Below are 25,383 nucleotides of genomic sequence, written 5' to 3'. Positions count from 1 at the left end.
GAAAGCAAGTAGCCAGCAGGGTGGTGGAGCCTTCCTGGTCCTCTGAGATGGCACCACAGTGTAGCCTTCCAGCCCTCCCTGGATGACTGCAAGTTCTGCCTGGGAATGTGGACATGCCGATTCCTCATCCTGGGCTGTGCAGTGGAAGCCTGAGCTTCTTGTTCAGGGACCAATCACTCCACAGATTCCACGCTCAGGGAATCAAGTCTGGAGGAACCAGAAGCAAAGGTTCTAGATGTGGCAAAGAGCAGGGCAAGATCACCATTGCTGTCCTTTGCAGAACTAACTAGCAACCTTCTCTCACCTTCAGGTTCTGCCTGGCACACCCAGCTGAGGCATTCTCTTCCTTCTTAGTTATGCCTGCGAGTCCCAAGAAGTCAAAATAGGTGACAGGAGTGCCAAAGTCTCCAGGAGCAGCCCCTACTTCCTCGTGGGGTCAAAATTCCTTCTCCCTAGGTTCTACTCTCAACCCCACTGTCCACCTTAGATTCCTCAAGCTTGCTTCCCCAGGCTGCCTGAGACTTTAAAGACTCTGACTCTGTTACGCCCTCTAGTGGAAAGAGGAAATCCACCATGCGGTGAGGGTGGACCCTTTTCCTGACATGGAGCAGATATTATTTTAAGATTTTTTTTTTAACGTGGGCCACTTTAAAGTCTTTATTGAATTTGCTGCAATATTGCCTCTGTTTTACGTTTTGGTTTTTTGGCCACGAGGCACGTGGGAATACTTAGCTCCCACATCTTCTGCATTGGAAAGTGAAGTCTCAATCACAGGATTGCCAGGGATCGCCTGACTGAGCAGATATTCTGAGCCCAACGCTCCACCCCACAAATTGCATATGGGGTATCTCTGATTCCTGCCTCTCACCTCACATCTCTCCTCCCACTTTCTATGTTTCCTAGGATCTTCTCAAATTTCATTCCTTTGCCTAGGCATACAGCCCCAAACTCACTGCCTCTTGGCCCCTCTCTTCCCTGTTCTGACCTGCTCTGTCTACTGAAATGACTTAGCTGCTCCCGCTGTGACAGTCCAAAGTGCTAGTAAGACATGGGCGGCCCAGGCAAAACACCAGGCAGGAGGGTGGGCTCATCTGAAGGCCCCTCATTTTCAGGGTGTCCAGGTTTCGATTCCCCTCCATGCCCCTCCCCCTACCTGGCTCAGGCTGCCTAGGAATGCAGAAATGGGTGTATCGGTGTTTTTATTCTCCCTTGGTGGGGGAAGGGGGTGGAGGCTGAGGAAAGAAAAGACGAGGCAAGGATGATTGGCGTGGGGGCCACACCTTCTTTTGTCCTCTTCTGGTACTCTGGCCCCTCCGTGAAACTCACCTATTTAAGGCCAGCAGCCAGTGGTGACAGATTCACCTCTGCTCCTGTGCCGAGGACCTGCCTGGGGGAGCGTGAGGGACCCTTTCTGGAGCCATGAGGGGTACCCACTGGAGGAGGCTCCCCTGCGTGTTCCTGAGCTGCTTGTGTTCCTGCCTCTGTGGGCCAGCGGTCCTGGGTAAGTGATGCACTTGGGGCAGCATTTGGGGCTGGGGGTGGCTGACTTCACTGAGCCTCCGAGGAGCTGCAGTCTTTCGTGGGGGGACAAAGAGAGAGGCAAAGAGAGGTGAGTGGGCAGAGATGGCACAAGATGAGGGAGAGAGAAAGAGAATGCTAGACAGACAGAGGAAGGAGGAAAGAGAGTCAGAAGCAGGGAGACGTTGGGAGGAACAGCCTGGCTTGGGGAAAACCCGCAGGGAGAACCAGGTAAGCAGAACTGTGGGGAGAGAGAGAAAGTTGAGGAGAGGGAATGACACGGAAAAACAGGAAAGCTCCGTGACCAAGCTGGAAGAAAAACTTATAGAAAGATGTAAGGTCAGAGGGAAAGACAAGGGAGAAACAGATGAATCAAAACGAGGTGCAGACAGAGGGAGGAGGAGGAGGGAGGAGGAGACAAGCAAGTAAGTGTTAGTCGCTCAGTTGTGACCGACTCCTTGTGACCCCATGGACTGCAGCCCACCGGGCTCCTCTATCCATGAGATTTTCCAGGCAAGGATACTGGAGTGGGTTGCCATTTCCAGAATTCTCCAGGGAATCTTCCCAATCCAGGGATCGAACCCAGGTCTCCCGCATTGCGGGCAGATTCTTTACCAGTTGAGCCACAGGGGAAGGGGTCAATAGCCCACAGCAAAGATGCAATCACAGCTCCCTTGCCTCCTCAGGAGGCCTGAAAAAGACTTCACCTCACTTGAGGACTCATTCATCATAAGGTGGGTCAGAGGAACACACTGTCTTAGAGATAATGAGAGGCACAATGCCAGGGATGTGGAAGATTCCATCTTCCTTGCCACATTTAAGGGCTTGGCTAAGAGCAAATGGAACCCCCACAATCTCTACCATCCTCACACCCACCCCCTCATCCTCGCTACTCATCACAGTGAGGAAACGGAGGCCAGTAGGAGCCTGCAGAGCCTGCAGCTACCAGCCATTCAGGGCGTGTTCCTGGGGGCAGACTGAGGGGTGTCTGTAGAAGTCATGGCCGTGGGCAATGGGGAGAAGATGGATAGGATTTAGGGACCTTGGGTGTGGTCTTGGCTTTGCCAGTGAGTGATCTGGTCCTGCGATCAGTTCCCATTGTATATCTTTCCAGGCCTCACTTCCCCATGCAAAAAGCAGGGTGGTGGATGGCATGACCTCTGGATTGCTAAGTCCTTAAGTTTTAGCATTCTGTGATTTAAAATCAACACACAAAGAAGTTTAGTACCAGCTCTGCGCTTGGCCTTGCATTAAGGTCATCAAGCTCGAGAGGAGCCAGGAAGTGTGTGGAGAGGAGCCCGAAAGGGCAAGAAGTGGGGTGGCAGTAGGCGAGAGAAGGTGGGTGGGGAGTGATGGTGTGAGTGAGGGGTGGACCTTGAAGGTGGAAGGTTGTTCTGAAGCCGCACACAGGTGCCCTGGATCTGAGTCCCGTGCAGTGGGTAAGGGCACAGGATGGAACAGGGCCAGGAAAAGAGGGGGAGTGGGCTGGGAGTTGGCCTCCCAGGCATGTGGTGGAGTATCCAGAGGGCCTTGGAGGGAAAAGTAGTCTCCATGGGTCGGGCAGTGAGCCCCCCACATCTGCCGGGTGGGGGCTTCTGGAGAAGTGGGAACTGGTCAGTCCCATTCTCTTGGCTCCCTGAGGGGGTGCCTACAGGTGACTTGCCTATGTCTGAGCCCAGGGTCTGCTTCCATACGGTGCCAGCACCCTCGTCCAGGCCAGAGTCCTCTCTGGAGCAGGTGTCTGAGCCTCCACCCCAGGTTGGAAGGAGAAACACTGGGGTTTCCACTGAAAGTGTTATAGGGTAAAGGCTGCTGTAGGAAAAAGCCCTGGCTCTTGAAGGGAAAAGAAGAGAAAGGTGGGCAGAGGCGGTCTGGACAGGGAGCCAGCAGGGACTTGGTGTCTACTGGTGGCTTCTGGTAGAAATGGCTCAGAAGGAAGCCTGGAAACCCTAATTCCACACCCTCTGGCAAGAAAACTAAGTCAAAATAAGCCTCAGTCTCCCATACTCTCAGTGGCCTAGTAACTGAAGGGCCACCACCCTCCACAGCCCCTGGGAGGTGCGACTGTAGCAAGCGCAGCACAAGGGAGATCCACAGTCACCAAGGGCCCCAGGGGAAGCCTCTCCTGTCCCCTTCTCTCTAAGAACCACTAATCTATCTAGGAGAGGCCCACCCAACTTGCCACCAGGGGAATCTGAACCCTCCACTGGGGTCTGCCCCACCTTGGGAAACCCTCCCTGTGCTTGGGCACATTCAAAAGGAGAAAGTCCCTGAACAAGAGGTCCTGATAGGAAAATCCATCAAATTTAGGTCGATAGCTCAGCAAAATGTAGAGCAAAAAGCAGGAAGTTAAAACCAGAAGACCCCATGTCAAGTTTTCCACTTACCAGCCCAAGGGATAGGAGAATAGAACATTTAGCTCACCGACTTCATTGGCAAAATTAGTGAAATGAAAAGGCGCTATTACTCAGGGTAGTGGTGAAGATAAAATAAGGTTGTATCTAGTACAAAGCAGGGGCTTCCCAGGTGGTGCTAGTGGTAAAGAACCCACCTCCCAGTGCAGGAGACATAAGACACAGATTCGATCCCTGGGTCTGGAAGATTCCCTGGAGGAGGACATGGCAACCCACTCCAGTATTCTTACCTGCAGAATTCCATGGACAGAGGATCCTGGCGGGCTACAGTCCATAGAGTTGTAAAGAACTAGACATGACTGAAGTGACTTAGCACACACTGACACAGTACAAAGCAGAAGAGAGACAGGGACCACTGCATGTTTATTTTATTTTAAAATGTATTAAACTATAGTTGATTTACAATACTCTGTTAGTTTCAACTGTACAGCTTCAGATTCTTTTCCATTATAGGTTATTATAAGATATTGAATACAGTTCTATGTGCTTTACAGTAGGTCCTCGTTTATCTATTTTGTATATAGCGGTGCATATTTATTAACCCCAGACTCCTAATTTATCTCTGCCCCTCTTTTCCCTTTTGGTAACCGTAAGGTTGCTTTCTATGTCTGTGCAGCTATTTCTGTCTTGTATACAAGTTCATTTGTATTATTATTTAGATTCCACATGTAGGTGATATCATGTGATATTTGTCTCTGTCTGATTTATTTCATTTAGTATGATAATCTCTAGGTCCATTCATGTTGCTGCAAATAGCATTATTTTGGGACCACTGCATTTTAGAGCTGGGAGACTAGGGCAGGAGGGTGATAGAGGTAGAATGGAAAGGACATTTCTGTTGGCTTGGAGACATTCCCATTCATTTAAAAGATCTATGATCTCTTTAAAAAACACCTCCCATTTTCCTGTAGGTTTGCAAGTGTCCACTTGGTTTATTCAGAATGTGGCTTCTTACATGTAAAAAAATGAAAATAGACCATTTTTTAACTTCATACAGAAAAATAAGCTCAAAATAGGTTAAAGACCTAAATGTGAGACTGGGCATTATAAAACTCCTAGAGAAAAAAAAAAAAAAAACCATAGGTGAAACACTCTCTGACATAGATCACAGCAACATCTTTTTCGATCCGCCTCCTAGAATAATAGAAATAAAAATAAAAATAAACAAATGGGATCTATTTAAACTCAAAAGCTTTTGCACAGCAAAGGGAACAATAAACAAAGCCAAAAGACAACCCACAGATTGGGAGAAAATATATGCAAATGATGTGACTGATAAAGGATTAGTCTCCAAAATTTACAAACAGTTCATGACGCTTAACATAATAAGAAGAAACAACCCACTCAAAAAATGGCCAGAAGACCTAAATAGATATTTCTCCAAAGAAGACATACAGATGGCCAATAGACATGTGAAAAGATGTTCAACATCGCTAATTATCAGAGAAATGAGAATCAAAACTACAATGAGATATCACCTCACACCAGCCAGATTGGCTATCATCAAAAAATCCACAAACAATGAATGCTGGAGAGGGTGTGGAGAGAAGAGAATCCTCCTACCCTATTGGTGAGAATGTAAATTGGTACAGCCACTACGGAGAACAGTGCGGAAGTGCCTTTAAAAACTAAAAATAGAGCTAACATATGACCCTACAACCCTACTCCTGGGAATATATCCAGAAAAACCCATGGTCCGAAAAGACACATGCACCCCAGTGTTCATTGCAGCACTGCTTACGACAGCCAAGACACGGAAGCCACCTAAATGTCCATCAACAGAGGAATGGATAAAGAAGATGTGATACTTACATACAATGGAATATGACTTGGCCATTAAAAGAATGAAATAATGCCATTTGCAGTGACATGGATGGACCTAGAAAGTGTCATATTGAGTGAAGTAAGTCAGACAGAGAATGAGAGATAACATATGACATCCCTCAGATATAGAATCTAAAAAGAAATGATACAAATGAACTTACAAAACAGAAAGAGACTCACAGAAAACAAACTTAGAATTGCCAGAGGGAAAGGGATAGTTAGGGAACACTGCTTAAAAACACTACTATGTTTTAAATGGTTAACCAACAAGGACCTATTGTATAGCACGTGGAACTCTGCTCAATGTTATGTGCCAACTTGGATGGGAGCGGAATTTGGGGAAAAATGAATACATGCATATGTATGGCTGAGTCCCTTCACGGTTCTCCTGAAACTATCAAACACTGTTAATTGGTGATATCAGTTCAGTCGCTCAGTCATGTCTGATTATTTACAACCCCATGGACTGAAGCACACCAGGCTTCCCTGTCCATCACCAACTCACGGCGCTTGCTCAAACTCATGTCCATTGAGTCTGTGATGCCATCTACCGTCTCATCCGCTGTCATCCCCTTCTCCTCCTGCCTTCAATCTTTCCCAGCATCAGGGTCTTTTCCAGTGAGTCAGTTCTCATTGGCTATATACCCCAATACGAAATAAAAAGTTAAAAAAACAAACAAACAAAAACCAAATGACACAGTACACTAAAAAAAAAGAAGAAGAAGAAGAATGTGTCTTCTTGCATGAACTGATGCTGAATGCAGCTCCACCGTGGGCAGATGCCCCGTGCTCAGACATGGTGGCTGCACAGTTCCTTGCACAGCAAGCTCCTCCACACCCTTGGTTACTGGGCTCTGTTCCAGATGCAGGGGCTGTCCTTACAGAGTTTGACACACCAGTAATTTATGTCTCCCTTGCCAGGAGAGGCCAAGAAACGGTTGGCCTTTTATGTGCTCAAACAAGTGGTTTGCTACCGTGTCTGTTCTCTGGTTTTGTGGCCCCTCTGAATGCTTCAGAGGGCAGGACTGAAGACTTTCCAAGCCATCTCTCCTGCTAGTTCCTACCTCTCGCATTCTACTAGGCTGATTCATGGCAAGCAGACCCCTACTCACCGTTGTGTCCTCATTCCCAGCACAGCACTAAAGAGTTGAGTTGAAATGAACTCCATTTTTGCATTTCCATAGAGCTTTAAATACTCAACATTTTCCTTGAGATTCCAAAGTGGGCCCGGAAAATAGGTGTCTGTGTTTTGCAGCCTCCAGAGTCATGGCCAGTCCTGTGGAGGGCACTGGCTTGTGCAACAGGAAGCCGGATTCTCCACATGTGCACTTTTAAGGTCTGCATAGACATCTCTGATCTGTATAGAAGTCCCCAACTAAAATTGCAGCTTGAATTTGATAATGAGTTTGAGGAAATTCAGAACAGAAAAGAGCGAGGAGTTACTCATTCACTTGCTGAATTTTGACTCGTGCCAAATGTTCTAGACACAAGGATAATGAAGTCATGGTTTCTGCCTCCAAAGCTTGTGTGAGGTCATGCAGCCCATAAATCGGGGAGCTGGGCCTAGAAGGTGGGTCACCGCATTAGCATTATGACACACAAGCTCTGTAAACCAGCCTGGCTCATCAATGGAGGATGAACAGAAGCACCCACACCTCATGCTGAGATGGTCATCTGTTCATTCATTCACACATTTGTTAGTTAAACAGCTATTTAAGGAGTTGTGTCTGACATTGTTCCAGGGCAGCGCTGTGTGAACACAAAGAAGAATGAATCAGCCAAGGCCCAGCCTCCTGCAGCTAACATCTAGTGTGCAGAGAGTTACGAAACAATTACAGAAAAATTCCTCAAATGTGGTGTTATGTTGAACAAGTATTATGATGAGAGCAAAGTAGGGAAACTTCATTTAGATTAATAAATTCATGAAGGCCTTTCTGAGGAAGTGCTGTGCATATGAGCTGAGACCCAAGTCTAAGTAATAAAATGAGGTGGAAATTGTGGAGGGGAGAGGGGTGGAGGAGGGAGAGGGAACATGAGCCAGGCAGGGCAAGATGTGCAGGGTAAGGAGAGACCTTGGCCCTTAGGAGTACTTGAAAGAGGTAGGCAGATCCAGATGTGGTAAGACCTTGTAAATGGTGAAATGGAGTGTGGATTTTAAGGAACTAAGATGGGCAGACATGGGATTCCCAGGTGGTGCTAGTGGTAAAGATCCTGCCTGCCAATGCAGGAGACGTAAGATATTCGGGTTCGATCCCTGTGTTGGGAAGATACCCTGGGGGAGGGCATGGCAACCCACTCCAGTATTCTTGCCTGGAGAATCCCACGGACAGTGGAGCCTGGCAGGCTACAGTCCATAGGGTTGCAAAGAGTTGGACATGACTGAGGTGACTTAGCACTTAGCACAAGATGGGCAGACAGTACAGGGTTATAGGTAAAGCAGTGATATGATCAGGTTTGAACTTTGGAATGGCTGCTCTGGATTCCTGGAGGGAAATGGATTGGAAAGGGGCAAGGGGGAATTGGAAACCAGTTAAGAACTGGCTGTAGGAGTCCCAGCAGAAAGTGCTATGGCATGGCCTAGTGGTAGCAGCAAAGATCTGGGAAGGGAGTGGTAAAATCATCAGCAAGCTGACCTTCTGCCCTAATAAGGACACGGTCACAAGGACTGCTGCCTTTGCCAGGCCCTCAGGGCTTCCCAGGTGGCACCAGTGGTAAAGAACCCTCTTGCCAATGCAGAAGACGCAAGAGATTGGGTTTGATCACTGGGTCAGAAAGAGCCCCTGGAGGAGGGCATGGCAACCTATTCTAGTATTCTTGCCTGGAAAATCCCATGGACAGAGGAGCTCAGTAGGCTACAGTCCACGGGGTTTAAAAGAGTCAGACGTGACTGAAGCGACTGAGCATGCACGCAGGACTTTGTAGAGACCAGGACAGCAGGCAGTGCAGAGTGCCTTTTACTGAGTTTAGATGCTGGGCTAACTATTTTACATACTGTACCCCTTGGTATTACTAGCATCTACCCTCATCCCAATGGCACCCCACTCCAGTACTCTTGCCTGGAAAATCCCATGGACGGAGGAGCCTGGTAGGCTGCAGTCCATGGGGTCACGAAGAGTCGGACATGACTGAGCAACTTCACTTTCACTTTTAACTTTCATGCATTGGAGAAAGAAATGGCAACCCATTCCAGTGTTCTTGCCTGGAGAATCCCAGGGACGGGGGAGCCTGGTGGGCTGCCGTCTATGGGGTCGCGCAGAGTCGGACACGACTGAAGCGACTTAGCAGCAGCAGCAACCCTCATCCCACTTTTACAGATAAGGACCTCAAGACTCAGAGAGGTCAAGTAACTTGCCCAAGTTACATGTGAATGTTGGTCAGTTTGACATTGAAACTGACACTTAAAAAAAAAATTGAAGTATAGGTGATCTACAATGTTGTGTTAGTTTCTGGTATACAGCAAAGTGATTCAGTTATATGAAGAATATATATACATATATGTGTATATTTATATTCATGCTCCTTTCCATTATGGTTAATTGAAAGATCATTGACCATAATTTCCTGTGCTATTCAGTAGGATCTAGTTGTTTATCTGTTTTGTATGGAGCAGTGTGTATCTGTTCATCTAGTCAAAGCTATGGTTTTTCCAGTGGTCATGTATGGATGTGACAGTTGGACTGGCTTTGAACTGTGGTGTTGGAGAAGACTCTTGAGAGTCCCTTGGACTGCAAGGAGATCCAACCAGTCCATCCTAAAGGAAATCAGTCCTGAATATTCATTGGAAGGACTGATGCTGAAGCTGAAACTCCAATACTTTGGCCACCTGATGCAAAGAACTGACTCATTGGAAAAGACCCTGATGCTGGAAAAGATTGAAGGCGGGAGGAGAAGTGGACAACAGAGGATGAGATGATTGGATGGCATCACTGACTCAATGGACATGAGTTTGAGTAAACCCCGGGAGCTGGTGATGGAGGGAGGCCCAGCATGATGGAGTCCATGAGGTCTCAAAGAGCTGGACACGACTGAGCAACTGAACTGAACTGAGGGTGTATCTGTTAGGCTTCTCTCAGTCTTTGCTCAGTCGGTAAAGAATTTGCCTACAATGCAGTAATTTGCCTGCAATGCAGGAGAACCAGGTTTGATTCCCAGCTCCAGAAGATCCCCTGGAGAAGGAAATGGCAACCCACTCCAGTATTGTTGCCTGAAAAATCTCATGGACAGAAGAGCCTGACAGGCTACAGTCCATGGGGTCACAAGAGTCAGACACAACTTAGCCACTAAACCACCACCAGTGTATACCTGTTAATCCTGGATTCTTAATTTATCCCTCCCCTCTTCCCCTTTGGAGACCATAAGTTTGTTTTCTATATCTGTGAATCTGTGGAACTCACATTCTTAAGTACTCTGTGGCCTTGTCTCCATTGACTTGTCCCTGTCAGCCTCAGAAAGGACCTTGTTAGGGGGCATCAGAGGTACCATGTTTGTCTGGAATCACAGCTAAAACAACCAATCAAACATTAAATTATAATAGCTACTACCATATCATTTTCCCACTTCATTCTCTACTCCTTCAAGTCTAAGACCAGCTGACCTGTGTTCTGAGGGAAGCAAGACAATGGAAAAATCACTGATGTTGTTATAGATCTCTTAAGCCTTTCTTCCTTTTCCTCATCAGTAAATGGAGCCACCTTCTTAGAGCTGACAGAAAAAAATTATGTCAATAACATCAAATAAAATAATTTAGAATTCATTTTTATAGCTGGCTTCAAAGCAAGAACTTTGTCTCCTCTTTCCAACTATACTCACTGAAGTCATATCCCAAACAATGCCTATTGACCACCATTTCTTCACCTTGGATATCACCACAAGTTATTTAATCTAATGTCTCCCAGCATCTGGTGTGGCAATACCAAGGTTACCCTGATGATAATCCCAGAAGCTCTAGAACCAAGTCAAAAAGTGTCACAATCCACTTTGATCATCAGCTTACTGGCACCACTCCAACTTTCCTTTTCAATGCCCCCATCTCCAGCTTCCACCATCTTGGTCTTGGAGCTCATCTCTCCCTGACCCCCACTAAGGCAGGCACACCTTCCTAGCCTAGGGAAGCCTCAGGAGTCTGACTACCTTTTGCCACAGCCATGTTCACGCTTCCCAGACTGCGGCCATTGTATTGGTCTCCTCCTGGCTCCTGGACCCCTGTGACAGTCACAGGAGAAGTAGGTGCCGTTTAACCCTCTCTCCAACCTCAGCTGAAGGAACCAACCAGGACATGAGGATACCTTGAGTTCATCCATTCAACAGATGTCTGTGAAGTAATTCCTGTACACCAGCCATCATTCCAATGGGCTCAGTCATCGTAAGGGCATTAGGAATTAGCATCTTTCCTCATCTTCAATTCTAGGAACAATGGAGGAAAATACCCAGCAGACACAACAGTGGCCACAGTCTCTTTTCCTCTAAGATAACAGCGAGAACACGAAGCACAGCCACCGTTCCATTGCCACAGTTCCTAGAGCAGGACTCCAGTGGCCTTCACATCCTTCATCTAACACCAGCCCACCACCTCTGAGGACGGCTCTGGAAAGGCTTCAGCTATCAAATCCCGACCACAGAGGGGCAGAAGCCTGAAATCACCCCCAACAAAGAAAGCTCTCAGAAATTTCAGCCTTTAGTTGCCAAGAATGTCCGAGAGGACGACATCCTCATCCTTGACCTGGGAAGTGCAGCCCCAGCTCTCTGTGAGCAACGAGTCATACATCCTCGCTCCTCCTCTGTGAGAGGGACTGCGGCTGCGTCTGCATGAGCTCGGGGGCTGTGCCCATTCTGAGGTGGACACATGCACAAATCTGGGCTCCCTGCACAGGACAGCAAGGCGAATGGTTCTGTCTCTTTCCTCCAGCTTCTACACACCTTTCAGGGCACTGCTGCCCATCGGTGAGTCAGTTTTCTCTTCAAGGTGAATCTTGCCGTTGGGTGATTTCCTTGGCACTCCACTGCCCTAGGCACAGCTGGCGAAGAGCCCCACAAATCAGAAAACAAGCGCAGAAAGCTGAAACTTTGTGGGTGACACGCTGAGCAGGAGGCTCTAATCCACTCACCTCATAGTTAGCAAGTTCTCTAAAGGCTCAAAAGGACACAGCCCTGTTTGACAAGATTTTTCTCAAAGGAAGATATTGGGCTGTTCTCGCTCATCCACTGCCAATGGGACTATACTTTGGTATGACTTTTCTGCAGAGAAATTTGGCAGTATGTATTAATGACATGGGGCTTCCACGGTGGCTCAGATGGTGAAGAATCTGACTGCAACGCAGGAGACCCCGAGTTCAATTCCTGGGTCTGGAAGATCCCCTGGAGAAGGAAATGATTAGCCACTCCAGTATTCATGCCTGGAGAATTCCATGGACAGAGGAGCCTGGCAGGCTACAGTCCATGGGGTTGACACGACTGAGTGATTAACGCTTTCAGCTTTCATTCATGACATGAAGACTTTTATAAGCATTAACCAGTCATTCTACTTACAGAAATTTATGTTGAAGAAATGAGCTGAACAAAGAAAACAAAACAAAATATCATTCAGATGGATAGTCATCAAAACTTTGTTTATCATAGCAATACACTGGAAACAGGCTAAGTGTCCAACAATAAGTTAATATAGGAATATTATTTGATGTAAAAATGATGTCCAGTGTTCCACAAGGGACACAGACTCTCTCTCTCTCTTCCCTTCCCCTCCACTCCCAACACACTAGCAACACATGGAAAGAACATAAAGTAAGGTTTATTAAGGAACAGTGTACAAGCAAAGGGTACATGATTCTTGAGCTCCCATTATTTCACAGAGAGGTGGTTATAGCAGGACACAATGGAGGAAGTGCTCTAGGAGAGAGACCTGCCCCAGTGCTACTGCTGTTTGTAGGGAGATGGGAATGGTAACAATGCAAGTATTCAGGTTGAGGGAGTGGCTTTGTTCGTGAAGGGAAGCCTCCAGAGCCTAGTCAGTGGTGTTTACCTAGACATCCAAGATCTTGCTGTTGACCTTAGCTGGCCCAATCCCCCTGAGCCAGCTCTTCCAGGCCTACAAACGGAGGAAGACAAAGAACTGCCATCCAAGATAGAAAAAGTCTGTCTTTCTTCAGGGTATCTGCACAAAGAATAAAAGCATGAAGAAATGCTTATTATATCAGATAAAATTCTTTAAAAGAATGCAAAGTTATGTATACTAGGTAACTATGTATTTTTTAAAGCTAAGAAAAATTATAGAAGGACACATACCAATGTGATTGTCTGGGTAAGATTATGCAGTTTGGTCTTTCAAAGATTTATATTTTACAGTTTTTATATAATGAGTATGTCTTCTTTAATATATTTCAATATCATTTAACTTTGTCCATAAAGATTAGCCATATCATTTGTTAGGTTTATTCTTAGGTACTTTATATTTGTCCCTAACAAAAACACTACCACCAAAAAAACTTTTTTTTTTTTTTTTTTGCTGATGTATAGGACTGACTTACTGGATCATATGGTAATTCTATTTTTATTTTTTTTAAGGAACTGCCATACTGTTCCTGCCATCCTGACTATACCATTTTATGTTTCCACCAACAGAGAACAAGGGTTCCAATAGTCCCACATCTTCGTCTGCAAATGGGTAATTTTACTTATTTCTCGTTCCAATTTGGATGCCTTTTATTTTATTTTATTTTTTCTTATGTAATTGATTTGGCTAGAACTCCCAGTACTTATCTTGGACAAGTTACTTATTAAGATTGAGTCTCAGTCTCTAATTTGTAAAAGGAGGGCACTTAACTAGATCTCTAACATAGCCTGTTTCTTTATAATTTCTTCCCTTTCTAGAAGATACTTTTAATAGAACAAGTTTTCTATATGATAATCTTCTACTTACACAAAAGTAGATACTGGCTAGAATTTTATTCTATTAACTATTGGATTCTTCTTGATATTTATTAAATTTTGTATTGCTTGACCTTTGGGCTATAATTTTTTTGTATTATAGAGCTTCCTTGGTGGTTCAAATGGTAAAGAATCCACCTGCAATACAGGACACCCAGATTCGATCTCTGGGTCAGGAAGATCCCCTGGAGAAGGGAATGGCAACCCACTCCAGTATTCTTGCCTGAACAATTCCATGAACAGAGGAGTCTGGAGGGGTATAGTCCATGGGGTTGAAAAGAGTCAGACACGACTGAGTGACTAATACTAATATCCAGTACTGTGTTGAATAGAAGTGGCGAAAATAGGCACCCTTGCCTTGTTCCTGATCTTAAAGAGAAACACTGCAGTGTTTCACCATTGAGTACGGTATTTGCCATGGCATTTTCATATATGACTTTCATTATATTGATGTAGTTTCCCTATACTTCTAGTTTGTTGAGGCTTTTTATCATGAAAGAGTGTCAAATTTTATCAAATGCTTTTTCTGCATCAGTTTAGGTGATCATGTCATTTCCCCCCTTCATTTTGTTAATATGATATATCACATTGATCAAGTTTGTTATGTTGAATCAATATTGCATTTCAGAAATAAATCTCATTTGGTCATGGTGTATAATCCTTTAAATATACTGCTGAACTCAGCTTGCTATTGTTTTGTTGAGGATTTTTGCATCAATGTTCATAAGGAATATTGTCATAAGGGATATCATTTTTTTTTTTCCAATAGTGTCTTTGCCTGGGTTTAGTATCAAGGTAATGCTGGCTTAAAAGAATGAGTTAGAAAGTATTCCTTCCTCTTCAACTTATTGGGAAAGTTTGAGAAGGATTGGTGTTCATTCTTCTTCAAGTGTTTGGTAGAATTCACTAGTGAAGCCATCAGGCCCAGTGCTTTTCTTTGTTGGTTCAATCTCCTTACAAGTTATATGTCTATTTAGATTTTCTATTTGTCCATAACTTAGTCTTGATAGATTTTGTGTTTCTAGGAGACACATTGATCATTGTATCTAGGTTATCCAGTTTGTTGGTGTATAACTGTTCATAGTAATCTCTTACAATCCTTCAAATTTCTGTAGAATTGGTAATAATGCCCCGATTCTTATTTCTAGTTTTAGTAATTTGAGTCTTCTTTCTTTTTTTTCCTTTAGTCAGTCTAGGTAAAAATTTATCAATATTGGGTCTTTCCAAAGAACCAACTTTTAGTTTAATTAATTCTCTCTATTGTTTTTCTATTCTCTATCTCATTTATGTTTGCTCTGATCTTTATTATATCTTTCCTTCTGCTAGCAGTGTGCTTATTTTGTCTTCCAAAAAACCAAGTTTTGGCCTTATTAATTCTGTTTTCAACTCTTTTTCTATTACTGAACTCTGTTCTTAATTATATTGTTCATTCAGGTTTCTTTTTCTTTTTTTTTCTTTCTGGTTTTCCTAGGCCATCTTTTCACTGAGAATTCCAGGTTATGCAGAAGATACTCAATTTATAGAAAACATTTCTTATACATTATCTGGCATTTGCAGGTTTTGTAAAGGCTTATCTCTTCTGCCATTTTGCTGGAAATGGAGCTGCACTACTTTCATCAGTGAACAAACAATAACCTTTACTTAAGAATTTGGGTTGTGCAATCATAAAACTTTTGCTACTGATATTGATTTTAACAGAGGTGATGCAGGTTCTGAAAAGGTTTAATTGCTGAGAATCTATAATAAGTTTAGTAAGTTTGGTATGTAAATAGTGTCTGTCTGGTGACTCAAATCCAGATGACAGAGTATTGCTTTTATTTATGTTCTTAGGGAAATATAATATCTGATGATAATTGCAGAGGTATGTCTTCCAATCCAAACTAGAGAAACCAAGTTTTGCAAATTTACTGAGGAGAGAGCAAGTATAGAATATGGAATCCTATAAACAAGTCTACTCATTATTCTGAATAAAGGAAGTCCCCTTTTAAAGTTGAAGCAGATTGCTCAGATAAGTGCTTAATAAATACTTGTGGTACTGAAAAAATAAAATAAAATTGAAGCAGAGTCATTTTGGGTGAAGTAGAAACCCAAGGACTTTCTAACACAGGTTTGCAGCTCAATCCATGCATTTATCCATACCAGCTTAGAAGCGTGTCACCTGTAATTAGTTACTATTAATAAATAGTAGGTGAGTCACTTTCAACAAATTATAGCTACAGGGTGAGTCACTTTTAATTAATTAGAGCTGATTCATAGTCACTCTCACTCACTTGAAAGTCAAAGTTGTACTGAAGTATAGTGGACTTAACGATGTCGTATTAACTTCTGCTGTACAGCAAAGTGCCTCAGCTATACACATATATATCCTTTGCCGTTATGGCTATCACAGGATATTGAACATACTTCCATTTACTGTAGAGCAGGAACTTGTTTATCCATCAAATTGCTTTCTTAAGAAGAGAAAGTGGTGAAGTTGTGGTCAACTCCAGGAACGGCACTCAAACCTATATTCTTCTTTAGAAGTTTGTCTCGCTGTGAACTACATCCCTCCAACTAGTTGTGAGCATAGAAGTTAATTTTTTTTTTTTTTGAGAACAGCAAGGGGGCTAATAGAAACTAAAAAAAGTATGTTCCTGAGGGAGGAAAAAAAGACTCAAGGTTTCTTGGTTTCTTTTTGGTTTTGAAGACTTGTGGACCTTAAAGATAAAATTCAGGAGGATGGTACACTCTCCTGGCTGGCTGAGGCTTTGTCTGTAGTTAGTGCAAGTGCAGCCAAATATTTAAAATAAAACAGGTTGAAATTTAAACATTCTTCCTGGTAAATAAACTGGGGGAAAAAAAAAAAACAACTAGCCATGATCAATTAGATTAACATCATGTTATGATGTGGCCAGGGCTAGAGTATGTGTACTTACTCATGAGGTTTCTGCTAAATTGGGAGAAATATAAAAATAAACATTAAAAAAGGTAGAAATTTAATTTGCTTTTTAAAAAAATGCTATAATTCAGGTTGAAAGAGTTAACACTCCTATACACCATGGAGTTTAAAATAGTCTGGTCACTTCTCTAGTCTAATCCTGCCTCCTTCCTCATAAGGAAGATGGCTATAAGTTGTTATATTCTTGAGATTTTTTTTTCTTAACTGTTTGAAGCATCCCTGATCAGGCCACCTTACTCTGCAGGAATCCTGCTCCTCCATCCCTTAGTCTTTATTGTAGCATTTTTCTAAGCCTCCCTCCAGGCATGTTTAAACCTCTGACCTGGTACAAGTTTTACTGACCAGACCTAACTTGGGATCATTTAGCCTCGGTGATGCCTGGCAACCTAGGAATGCACACCACACCTTGAGACCGAGTGCTTTCCTCCTGCAAGGAGACTATTTACTCTCCACAGTGAAGGAATTTGTCTTCATCTTTTTGTCTCTCCGTGCACTCTTAAGGGAAGGAGTATTTGGTAACTTTAGCAAGAAGACTGGCCATTTCAAATAAAAAATATTAAAATTTGATTTTATTCAAATTCTTTGGGAAAAACTAATGATGCTTTTTCATTTCAAAAGCACATTCCTTTTATGGGATTTTTTAAAATTAGTGTAGGTAGTTGACAAATTCCCAGGTAGATCAGTGGTAAAGAATCCACCTCCCAATGCAGGAGACCCTGGAGATGCGGGTTTGATCCCTGGATGGGGAAGATCTCCTGGAGAAGGAAGTGGCAACCCGTTCCAGTATTCTTGCCTGGAGAATCCCATGGACAGAGGAGTCTTGCAGGCTACCACCATGGTGTTGCAACTGAGTGACTGAGCACAAACACACGTTCACAGCTGACAAAATTACTTTCGAGGCCTTGAGTGAATGTCAGAGCACTCGGCACCTAGAGGAGTGTTTTGAATCTGGTTAATCATGAAAAATCTGCCCCCTTCGAGAAAGTATTTTAAAAAACAGGCTATTCAAAAGGGAGAGGATATATATAGATATCTATGGCTGATTCATGTTGATGTTTAACAGAGAACAACAAAATTCTGTAAAGCAATTATCCTTCGATAAAATAATTAATTAATTAAAAAGAAAAACTGGCTATTTTCCCCTTGGAGAAAAGAGCTCTTTTCAAAGAAAAAGTAGTGTCTTAGCCTTAATGTTCATGTTACTTAAGAGAACATCTCCTGATAAATGGGAAAGGTATTTCTGTAAATAACTAAATACTGCAAATTTACTAAAACTGAATTCACTGTTGTATACAACAAATTGTATTGAAAAAAAATTATTGTCAACCTAAGGGTTGAATCAAAAAAATGTTAGCTCTGTGTTTTTTTAAAGAAAAATTTTTTAAAATTAAAGGTAGTTTGGGGAAAAAATCAGATAATGTACCTGAACTAATGTAAAATATAAAATGAAATTAGCTTGTCATCAACAAACTGCTACTATTACACCTCTCTCTTGAACACTGGATGTAGACTTTTGTTGAGAGCATCTGTAAAAAAGGCCATCCAATGACTTTTATGGGCCCTAGGCACTATTGTCTTCCTGGGCTTCTTCCTCTGATTAAAAAAAAAAAAACGTAAAAGCTGTATTTTATGACTGTGTTGGACTAATGCAATCAAAGGTGGATTCATTATTACATATTCATTACTATTACATTGATTTTCCCCCCTTCTGATTGAAAAGGAAAGTAACAGGAATGTATCCAAAAGTAGCTTAGGCCCGGCTCTGTGCCTCACCTACTTGCCGGCCTGCTGGCAATTGTAACGCAATGGTGCCTTGAGAAACAGCTTGCTGAGGTTTGTTAAAACAGCTTGCTGAGGCTGGTCTGTTTTCAGGACCTCTCACATGATTTTACAAATAACCAGAACTCATATTATTCCCAGTTAAAAAGCAAAGTAGGGAAAGTTCTGGATTGTAAGTAGAGGGACCACCCAAAAAGATGACAGTAAAATGAAATAAAAAATATATATCTGAATATAAGAGAGTCCTCCCCCGAAAAAAAATTTATTCCAGAGAAGAGGGAGTTACTTATACACTGAGTCCTCATAAATTCTCTTGTATTATTAGGTGCGGTCCCAAATGGTTTGGGCTTCCCTGGGAGCTCAGTTGGTAAAGAATTCGCCTGCAATGCAGGAGACCCTGATTCGATTCCTGAGTCAGGACGATCTGCTGGAGAAGGGATAGGCTACCCACTTCGGTATTCTTGGGCTTCCCTGGTGGCTTCCCAAATGCTTTATACTGATAAACAAAGTCATGTGAGACAGGACAAGTAATTGACGTGTACTGTCAGCAGTACATATATCTAGTCATGGGAGGTATCAAATACACAAGTTCACAATATTTCCCTTTTCTTGCTTTTTGAAGAAGCTCCTGATGGGTCAGCAAAATTCTTAGGTGTTTGAGATGAGATACAAGAGAGAGAAGGGCTTCCCTGGTGGCTCAATGGCAAAGAATCCTCCTGCCAATGCGGGAGACATGGGTTCGACTCCTGAGTTGGGAAGATACCCAGGAGAAGGCAATGACAACCCACTCCTGTATTCTTGCCGGGGAAATCCCATGGATGGAGGAGCCTGGCAGGCTACAGTTGAAGGGATCCCAAAGAGCTGGACATGACTTAGCAACTAAACAACAATAACGAGAGAGAAAGAAAAGAACATAAGATTGTTGCTGGGGGTGGGGGTGGAGGCCGAGGCCGGGAGTGAAAACGTTTTAGAGATGGGATTAGGAGACAGATGGGAAGGAAAACTGAGAGATGAACACTAGGTTAAGGAAAAGAAAAAGAAGCTATGAAAAATACAGAAGGCTATTCATCTCCTTTATCATGTTTGAACAATATTTGTATAAGATATGCAAAAATTTGAAATTTTGTGATTGAATAAATGGTATGTATATTTTAATTAAAACACTGTTCTAAGATGGAAGCTCATGTAGCTTGGCTTCCATATAAGCCTTATATGGGGAAAGTAGGAGTGTATTGAGCCAGTTTCAATGACCAAACCCAGAAAATTTATGGTAATGGAGGAAATGTTAGCACAAAGACACTCATTGCAGTATTATTTATGACTAGGTGGCACAGTATTGGTAGAAATCTTGTTGTTTGTTGTTTAGTTGCTAAATCATGTCAAACTCTTTATGACCTTGTGGACTGCAGTCCACCAGGCCTCCCTGTCCTTCATTATCTCCCGAAGTTTGCTCAAACTCATATCCATTGAGTCAGTGATGCCATCCAACCATCTCATCCTCTGTTGCCCCCTTCTCCCCCTGCCCTCAAACTTCCCCATATCCAAGTCTTTTCTAATGAGTCGCCTCTTTTCATCAGGTGACCAAAATATTGGAGCCTCAGCTTCAGCAACAGTACTTCTAATGAGTATTCAGGATTGATTTCCTTTAGGACTGACTGGTTTGATCTCCTTGCAGTCCAAGGGAGTCTTAAGAGTCTTCTCCAGCACCACAATTCGAGAGCATCCGTTCTTTGTCACTCAGCATTCTTTATGGACCGATTCTCACATCCATACATGACTAGTGGAAGAACCATAGCTTTGACTATATGGACCTTTGTCCACAAAGTGATGTCTCTGCTTTTTAATATGTTGTCTAGGTTTGTCATAGCTTTCCTTCTAAGAAGCAAGAGTCTTTTAATTTTATGGCTGCAGTCACTGCGGCCAATAATTTTGGAGCCCAAGAAAATAAAATCTGTGATTTTGGAGCACAAGAAAAGAAGTCTTAGACATGGTTTAATAATTCTGCAGCCACTCATTATGAAGTACTGTGATATAGAGTGCTACATGTGAAAAATAATTGTGTTATAAACTGCAACGTCACAGAAGGAAACTCTTGTCTCATGAGTCTTTGTATCTTATATTTACAGGCACTGCCCAAACCCAGTGGGCATCTTTGACAAGCAGACACTGTCTGACAAGCAGTGTTACTGAGGACCTGTCCCCTTCCAGCATCAGCCACACACCTCCCACATCATCAGAACTGATGACAGGAACAACCTCAGCCAACATCACTGTAGGTCAAGCAAAGGAAATATCACCCTCTGTTACTAGTAATTTTGATCCAGTGACCTCAGCAATCTCAATAGCAGCTGGAGGAAAGAGACAATCAAAGGCATTTTCTCCCAGTTCCACTACTTGGGACACATCAGCATCTTCTCAAAACTACCAGGCTCTGCTCAGAAAGATCAAGGAAGAATCCCAAACCACCACCATCACAGCAGTGAGGCAGTCATTACCTTCATCCTCTTCAAGTGGACATGCAACACAATTGAAAACTACCCCTGAGACATTCCTTTCAGGCAAAACAATGTCTTCAGTCTCATCCGGTGTGAGTCACATGCTTGTAACAAAATCAAAAATGTTGACAGCACCAACCTCAACAGACAGAACGTTCTCCCCATCAAATGTAAGCAATACATCTCCAATGACATCAGCATCTTCTCAGAACCACCATACTCCGAGCATGAAGATCACGAGAGGAACACAAACCACCACTGTCACAGCTGTGAGAACATCAACTCTCTCATCATCGACACGTGCACACAAATCTACAGAAGGCACGTCCCAGAGGACACCTCCTTCAAGGGCAACAACCACTTCATTCCCACCCTATGTGAGGCATACACCTACAGTAACATCAAAAATATGGAGGACAAAGTCCTCAGCAGACACCACTGTAGGAAACCCGAGAAACACATCACCAACTCTACCGAGACATATCCATCCAGTCTCCACAGTGTCAATGACAAACGGACCAGAGAAACAATCAACCTTACCCCCTTCCACCATTTCTACCAGGAAAGCATCAATGTCTTCTCAGAACCACCAGACCCTGAGTCTGAAAACCACCAGTGGAACCCAAACCACCACTGTCACAGCTATGAGAACATCAACTCTCTCATCATCGACACGTGCACACAAATCTACAGAAGGCACTTCCCAGAGGACACCGCCTTCAGGTACAACAACTACTTCATTCCCACCCTATGTGAGGTACACACCTGCGGTAACATCAAAAATATTAGGAACAAAAAGGTCAACAGACAGCACTGAAAGAAACACAATAGACAAATCCCCTTTTGTAACTGGAAGTTCCGCTTCCAAAGCTTCTACACCGTGGCAGTCATCAGTACAATCTACTTCATTCTCCCAGTTCTTCAACTCCACGAACAGTGGAGGATGGTTTTCCATTCTCACTAAAGCAAAGACACAAAGACCACAGGATGGCCCTATACTAAAAGTTCAATCTCTGCAGATGTTTCTCATGAGATATTTACTCCACATAAAACAATAACACTCACTTCTTCATCCTTCAGTGACAGCCACACAACTCAGTCAGAAAAACAACCATTGTCAACACCAGTAGCTGCCAGTACATTGATCACAGAAAGAGCATCCACCTCCCCTGCTAGTATTTCTTGAGTTACATCTAAAGTCTCAACAATAGACAAACAGGAAGAACTAACCACATACCGCTATCTGAGCACATCTCAGCATTTTCCCAGACTCACAGGACACGAGGGACAGAGACCACTGGGGGTATTTTTATCAGCAGCACAAGCTCCAGAATGACTCAAACCTTCAAAACAGTCATGTCTGTATCTCCTTCATCCAAACTGTAATAGTCCCAACAAGGCAGTCAACCCCACTGTCTACCAGCATCTCTGCTCAAGAATCATCAGCTATTTCTCAAATAGTGTCCACACAAGGTACACAGACCATACAAGAATCCCAAACCATGAATTTATTTTCCCCCATGATGAGCACAATCAAAACAGCCTCATCTGCAACTTCATTCAAACCAAGTGGACACTCAACCTCCGAAAGTGTTCCTCAGGGTACACCCACCACAGATGAAGTGACAGCCTTCACCCCAGCAGCCTCCAGGGACAGTCACACAACTCAGTCCACTACCACTGTCATGGGACTGTGGACAGCACCAACTCACCACGACACCACCCTGGGAACCTCAGCTGGCCCCTCACTTTCCATAACAAGCACCACTAATTCTTTATTCTCTCAATCAGCTCCTGGCCCTGCAGTCACCTGGAGCCCCAGCACCCGATTCACAAGTCACCCCCCTCCTCTGTCTGTTACCAGCACTTCTCCAACATTCACAGGCTCCACCGTGAAGGCTGAGACATCAGGTAGGGGGGCCTCTGGGGTCTTGGTCTCTTACAGTGGCCCAGTTAGCTCATTCGGCCCAGAGGAGTGCCTGAGAGAGGACCTGAACTAGCACTCCCAGGCTGGAAGTCAGGTCCATGAGAAGATGAAGTCAGTGGCAGGCATGGTGGGTGACAGGCTCACCATCCCCTCTACCCCAGGAGATAACTGCTTTTCCGCAGAGGGTGGTTTGGGGATGACCAGAACACAGGTTTCTAGCTGTCTCTCCCAGCTCCTAAAGTCTGTGACTCTCTTAAATTCTACTACTCTCTGACTGTCAGACCCACTCCAGTCTTCTTTCCCTGCCTGCCCAGGAAAAATCGCAGCCTCACAGAGGGCAGACTGCAGGGGAAGCACAGCATCACTACCCTCAACAACCTCCCAGACCCTTACCACCTCCACTACTGGGACTTCTACAGGTACCCACTCCACAGCGGCATCAGTCCCTGTTAACCCTGGGAAAGGCAAGTGATTCCATAGAGCTAGAGCCTTTCCGCCCTGGGAGGGAGAGGATGGAGCTAGACATGGTGGTTGTAGTTGTGGCAGCTGGATTGTATCTACCAATAACGGCCGTTGTGAGTTGTTGGGGGTTCTGTGGATCTCTCCACTGCTCCATCTGGGTCATGGGAAGTCCAGCTGCTCTCCCTATCCCCTTGATAGGGATGAGTAACTGAGTGCTTAGTCTCATCCTGCTTGTTCACAGACTATGTTGTTTCAAATCAGAAGAGCCCTACAGGGGACAACGCAATAGCATCAGAGTTGGGTGCTGAGGGGCTGGCTCTGCACATGGTGCTGGGCTAGGAGCTAGAGATACAGAAATGACCAAGGGGCTGTTTAGAGAGAGACATATCTTCCGCCTCAGTAGATGCCATTAGAGGAACAAGCCCAGGATATTAGGTGCACTTATTGGAAGCCCCTGAGGGAGTGTCAGGGGTGGGTTCAAGGTGAAGAGGAGGCTTCCTGGAAAGAGTAAATAGGAACTGGGGAGAGGAAGTGTCCCATGCAGGCAGGAGGGCCTAAACAGCTGGAATAAAGGCATGGACAGGAAAAGCAGTACTGGTGAAGAATTTGGGGTTACCAGAAATAAGGTGAAAAGTGCCGAGAAGCAAGGCTGATGTGTGAGGGAATCTTGTAGATAACAGATCGTGTAGATGCCATCACAGCTGGGGTCAGGAAGAAATTTGCGGGAGCCCGGGAGAGCCATGTCGGGCTTCCCAGGTGGCTCAGTGGCAAAGAATCTGCCTGCCAATGCAGGAGATGCAAGAGACTGGTTCAATCCATGGGTCGGGGACATCTCCTAGAGTAGGAAATGGCAACCCACTCTAATGTTCTTGTCCGGAAAATCCCATGGACAGAAGAGCCTGGCAGGCTACAGTCCATGGGGTCATCCGGGAAGGCTTCTTGGAGGTGAAATGCCCTACCAGCCTTAATGACTTTTGGGCCCTTGAGAACTTCCTGCTCCTCTTTGTACCAACCCAGGTGTTCTCCTCTTCCCCTACGGGTCAAGTGCTGGAGGCCAGGAGTTTGTCAGGAGGAGCGTGGACTTCACCTCACCGCTCTTCAAGCCCTGGATCGGCTTCCCGCTTGGCTCCTTGCTCTGGAATTCCCTCTACGTGAGTCCCCAACTGCAACCCAAAGGACAGGCTCATGATTTGCATTCCACGGGCCCTGCTTCCCCTCCAGGGCTCAAAGATGGCCCTGTGCCCATGACCAGCTATGACTAGGACGCTTGTCAGGACCCTCCTATGTCTCTGCCGCTGGCTCTGTTTACGCACACTGTCTTTAATGACAAGGCACCAGCTGAGGAAGACAAGCAGTGAGGCTGCCCCCCGCCCCTGCCACACACACAGGTGGACAGAGTGTTGTTGCCTCAGTAGAGAGGCCCTGAGGCCCTGTAATCTCTCCACTGTTTTCATGGCCCCCCACCCCCCCCTTTTTTTGAGTAGGAAGCCCTACTTAGGGAAACTCGACTGAGGCTGTTCAAATTTTCTGTAATTATTTTCCTGGTTCCCTGGTCCAAGTACTTCATGTCTCATAGAAGAGGGCTGAATGGCAGTTTTGGCCCTCGACAAGGGGGCTGAGCCAGGACACGCTGTGAGAGAGCCAAACAGTGATGGAGTGAGAGTGTAAATTTTTTCAGCTCTAACTGACATGGCACAAGTTTCAGGGGTGGGGGCCAAGGGATTTACCCAGAGGCCTCTGCTCTTTGGTGGGCTGGTCTATGGATGGGTCTGCCACTGAAGCAGGACAAAACCTACTACCTTAGGAAGCTCTTAAGATGTGAGGACTGGCCTAAGAATGAAGAGTTTTTGTGGGAAAACTATGTACTGGGACTCTCCCAGCAGGCAGGGAGATGGATGAGACCATTCATTTCCAGGGGTTGTTGACATCTCCAAGTTCTACTCTCATGAACCCCAGGAGCTGGCCAAACTCTGGGATGCTCCCTCCCTGAATGCTAACCAGAGGAACCTTTGTGCTCAGTTCACAGATAATGGCCAAATCATTTTCCCGAAGTCAGACTACCAGATTTTCTCCTACCTCAACCCTCCCCTTAGAGGCTTTTCATCT

The 25,383-nt window shown here is 44.5% G+C and overlaps 1 protein-coding gene across 1 annotated transcript in view; it reads left to right on the top strand.

Moving 5' to 3' along the window:
* Window positions 1-1,324: 1,324 nt before the first annotated feature.
* MUC4 (mucin 4, cell surface associated) overlaps window positions 1,325-25,383 on the top strand; it is a 47,856-nt gene continuing 23,797 nt past the window's right edge. Inside the window, 6 exon segments of the mRNA XM_042243739.2 lie at window positions 1,325-1,501; window positions 20,520-21,611; window positions 22,680-22,799; window positions 23,130-23,234; window positions 24,295-24,428; window positions 25,297-25,381. Coding sequence (XP_042099673.1) covers window positions 1,420-1,501; window positions 20,520-21,611; window positions 22,680-22,799; window positions 23,130-23,234; window positions 24,295-24,428; window positions 25,297-25,381 — 1,618 coding nt within the window. The 5' untranslated portion in view covers window positions 1,325-1,419.

Source organism: Ovis aries, chromosome 1 (assembly GCF_016772045.2).
Source record: "Ovis aries strain OAR_USU_Benz2616 breed Rambouillet chromosome 1, ARS-UI_Ramb_v3.0, whole genome shotgun sequence".
In the NCBI taxonomy this organism is placed as follows: domain Eukaryota; kingdom Metazoa; phylum Chordata; class Mammalia; order Artiodactyla; family Bovidae; genus Ovis; species Ovis aries.
Note: the sequence above shows the minus strand (reverse complement) of the source record. Positions and strands in the feature narration are given on the sequence as shown.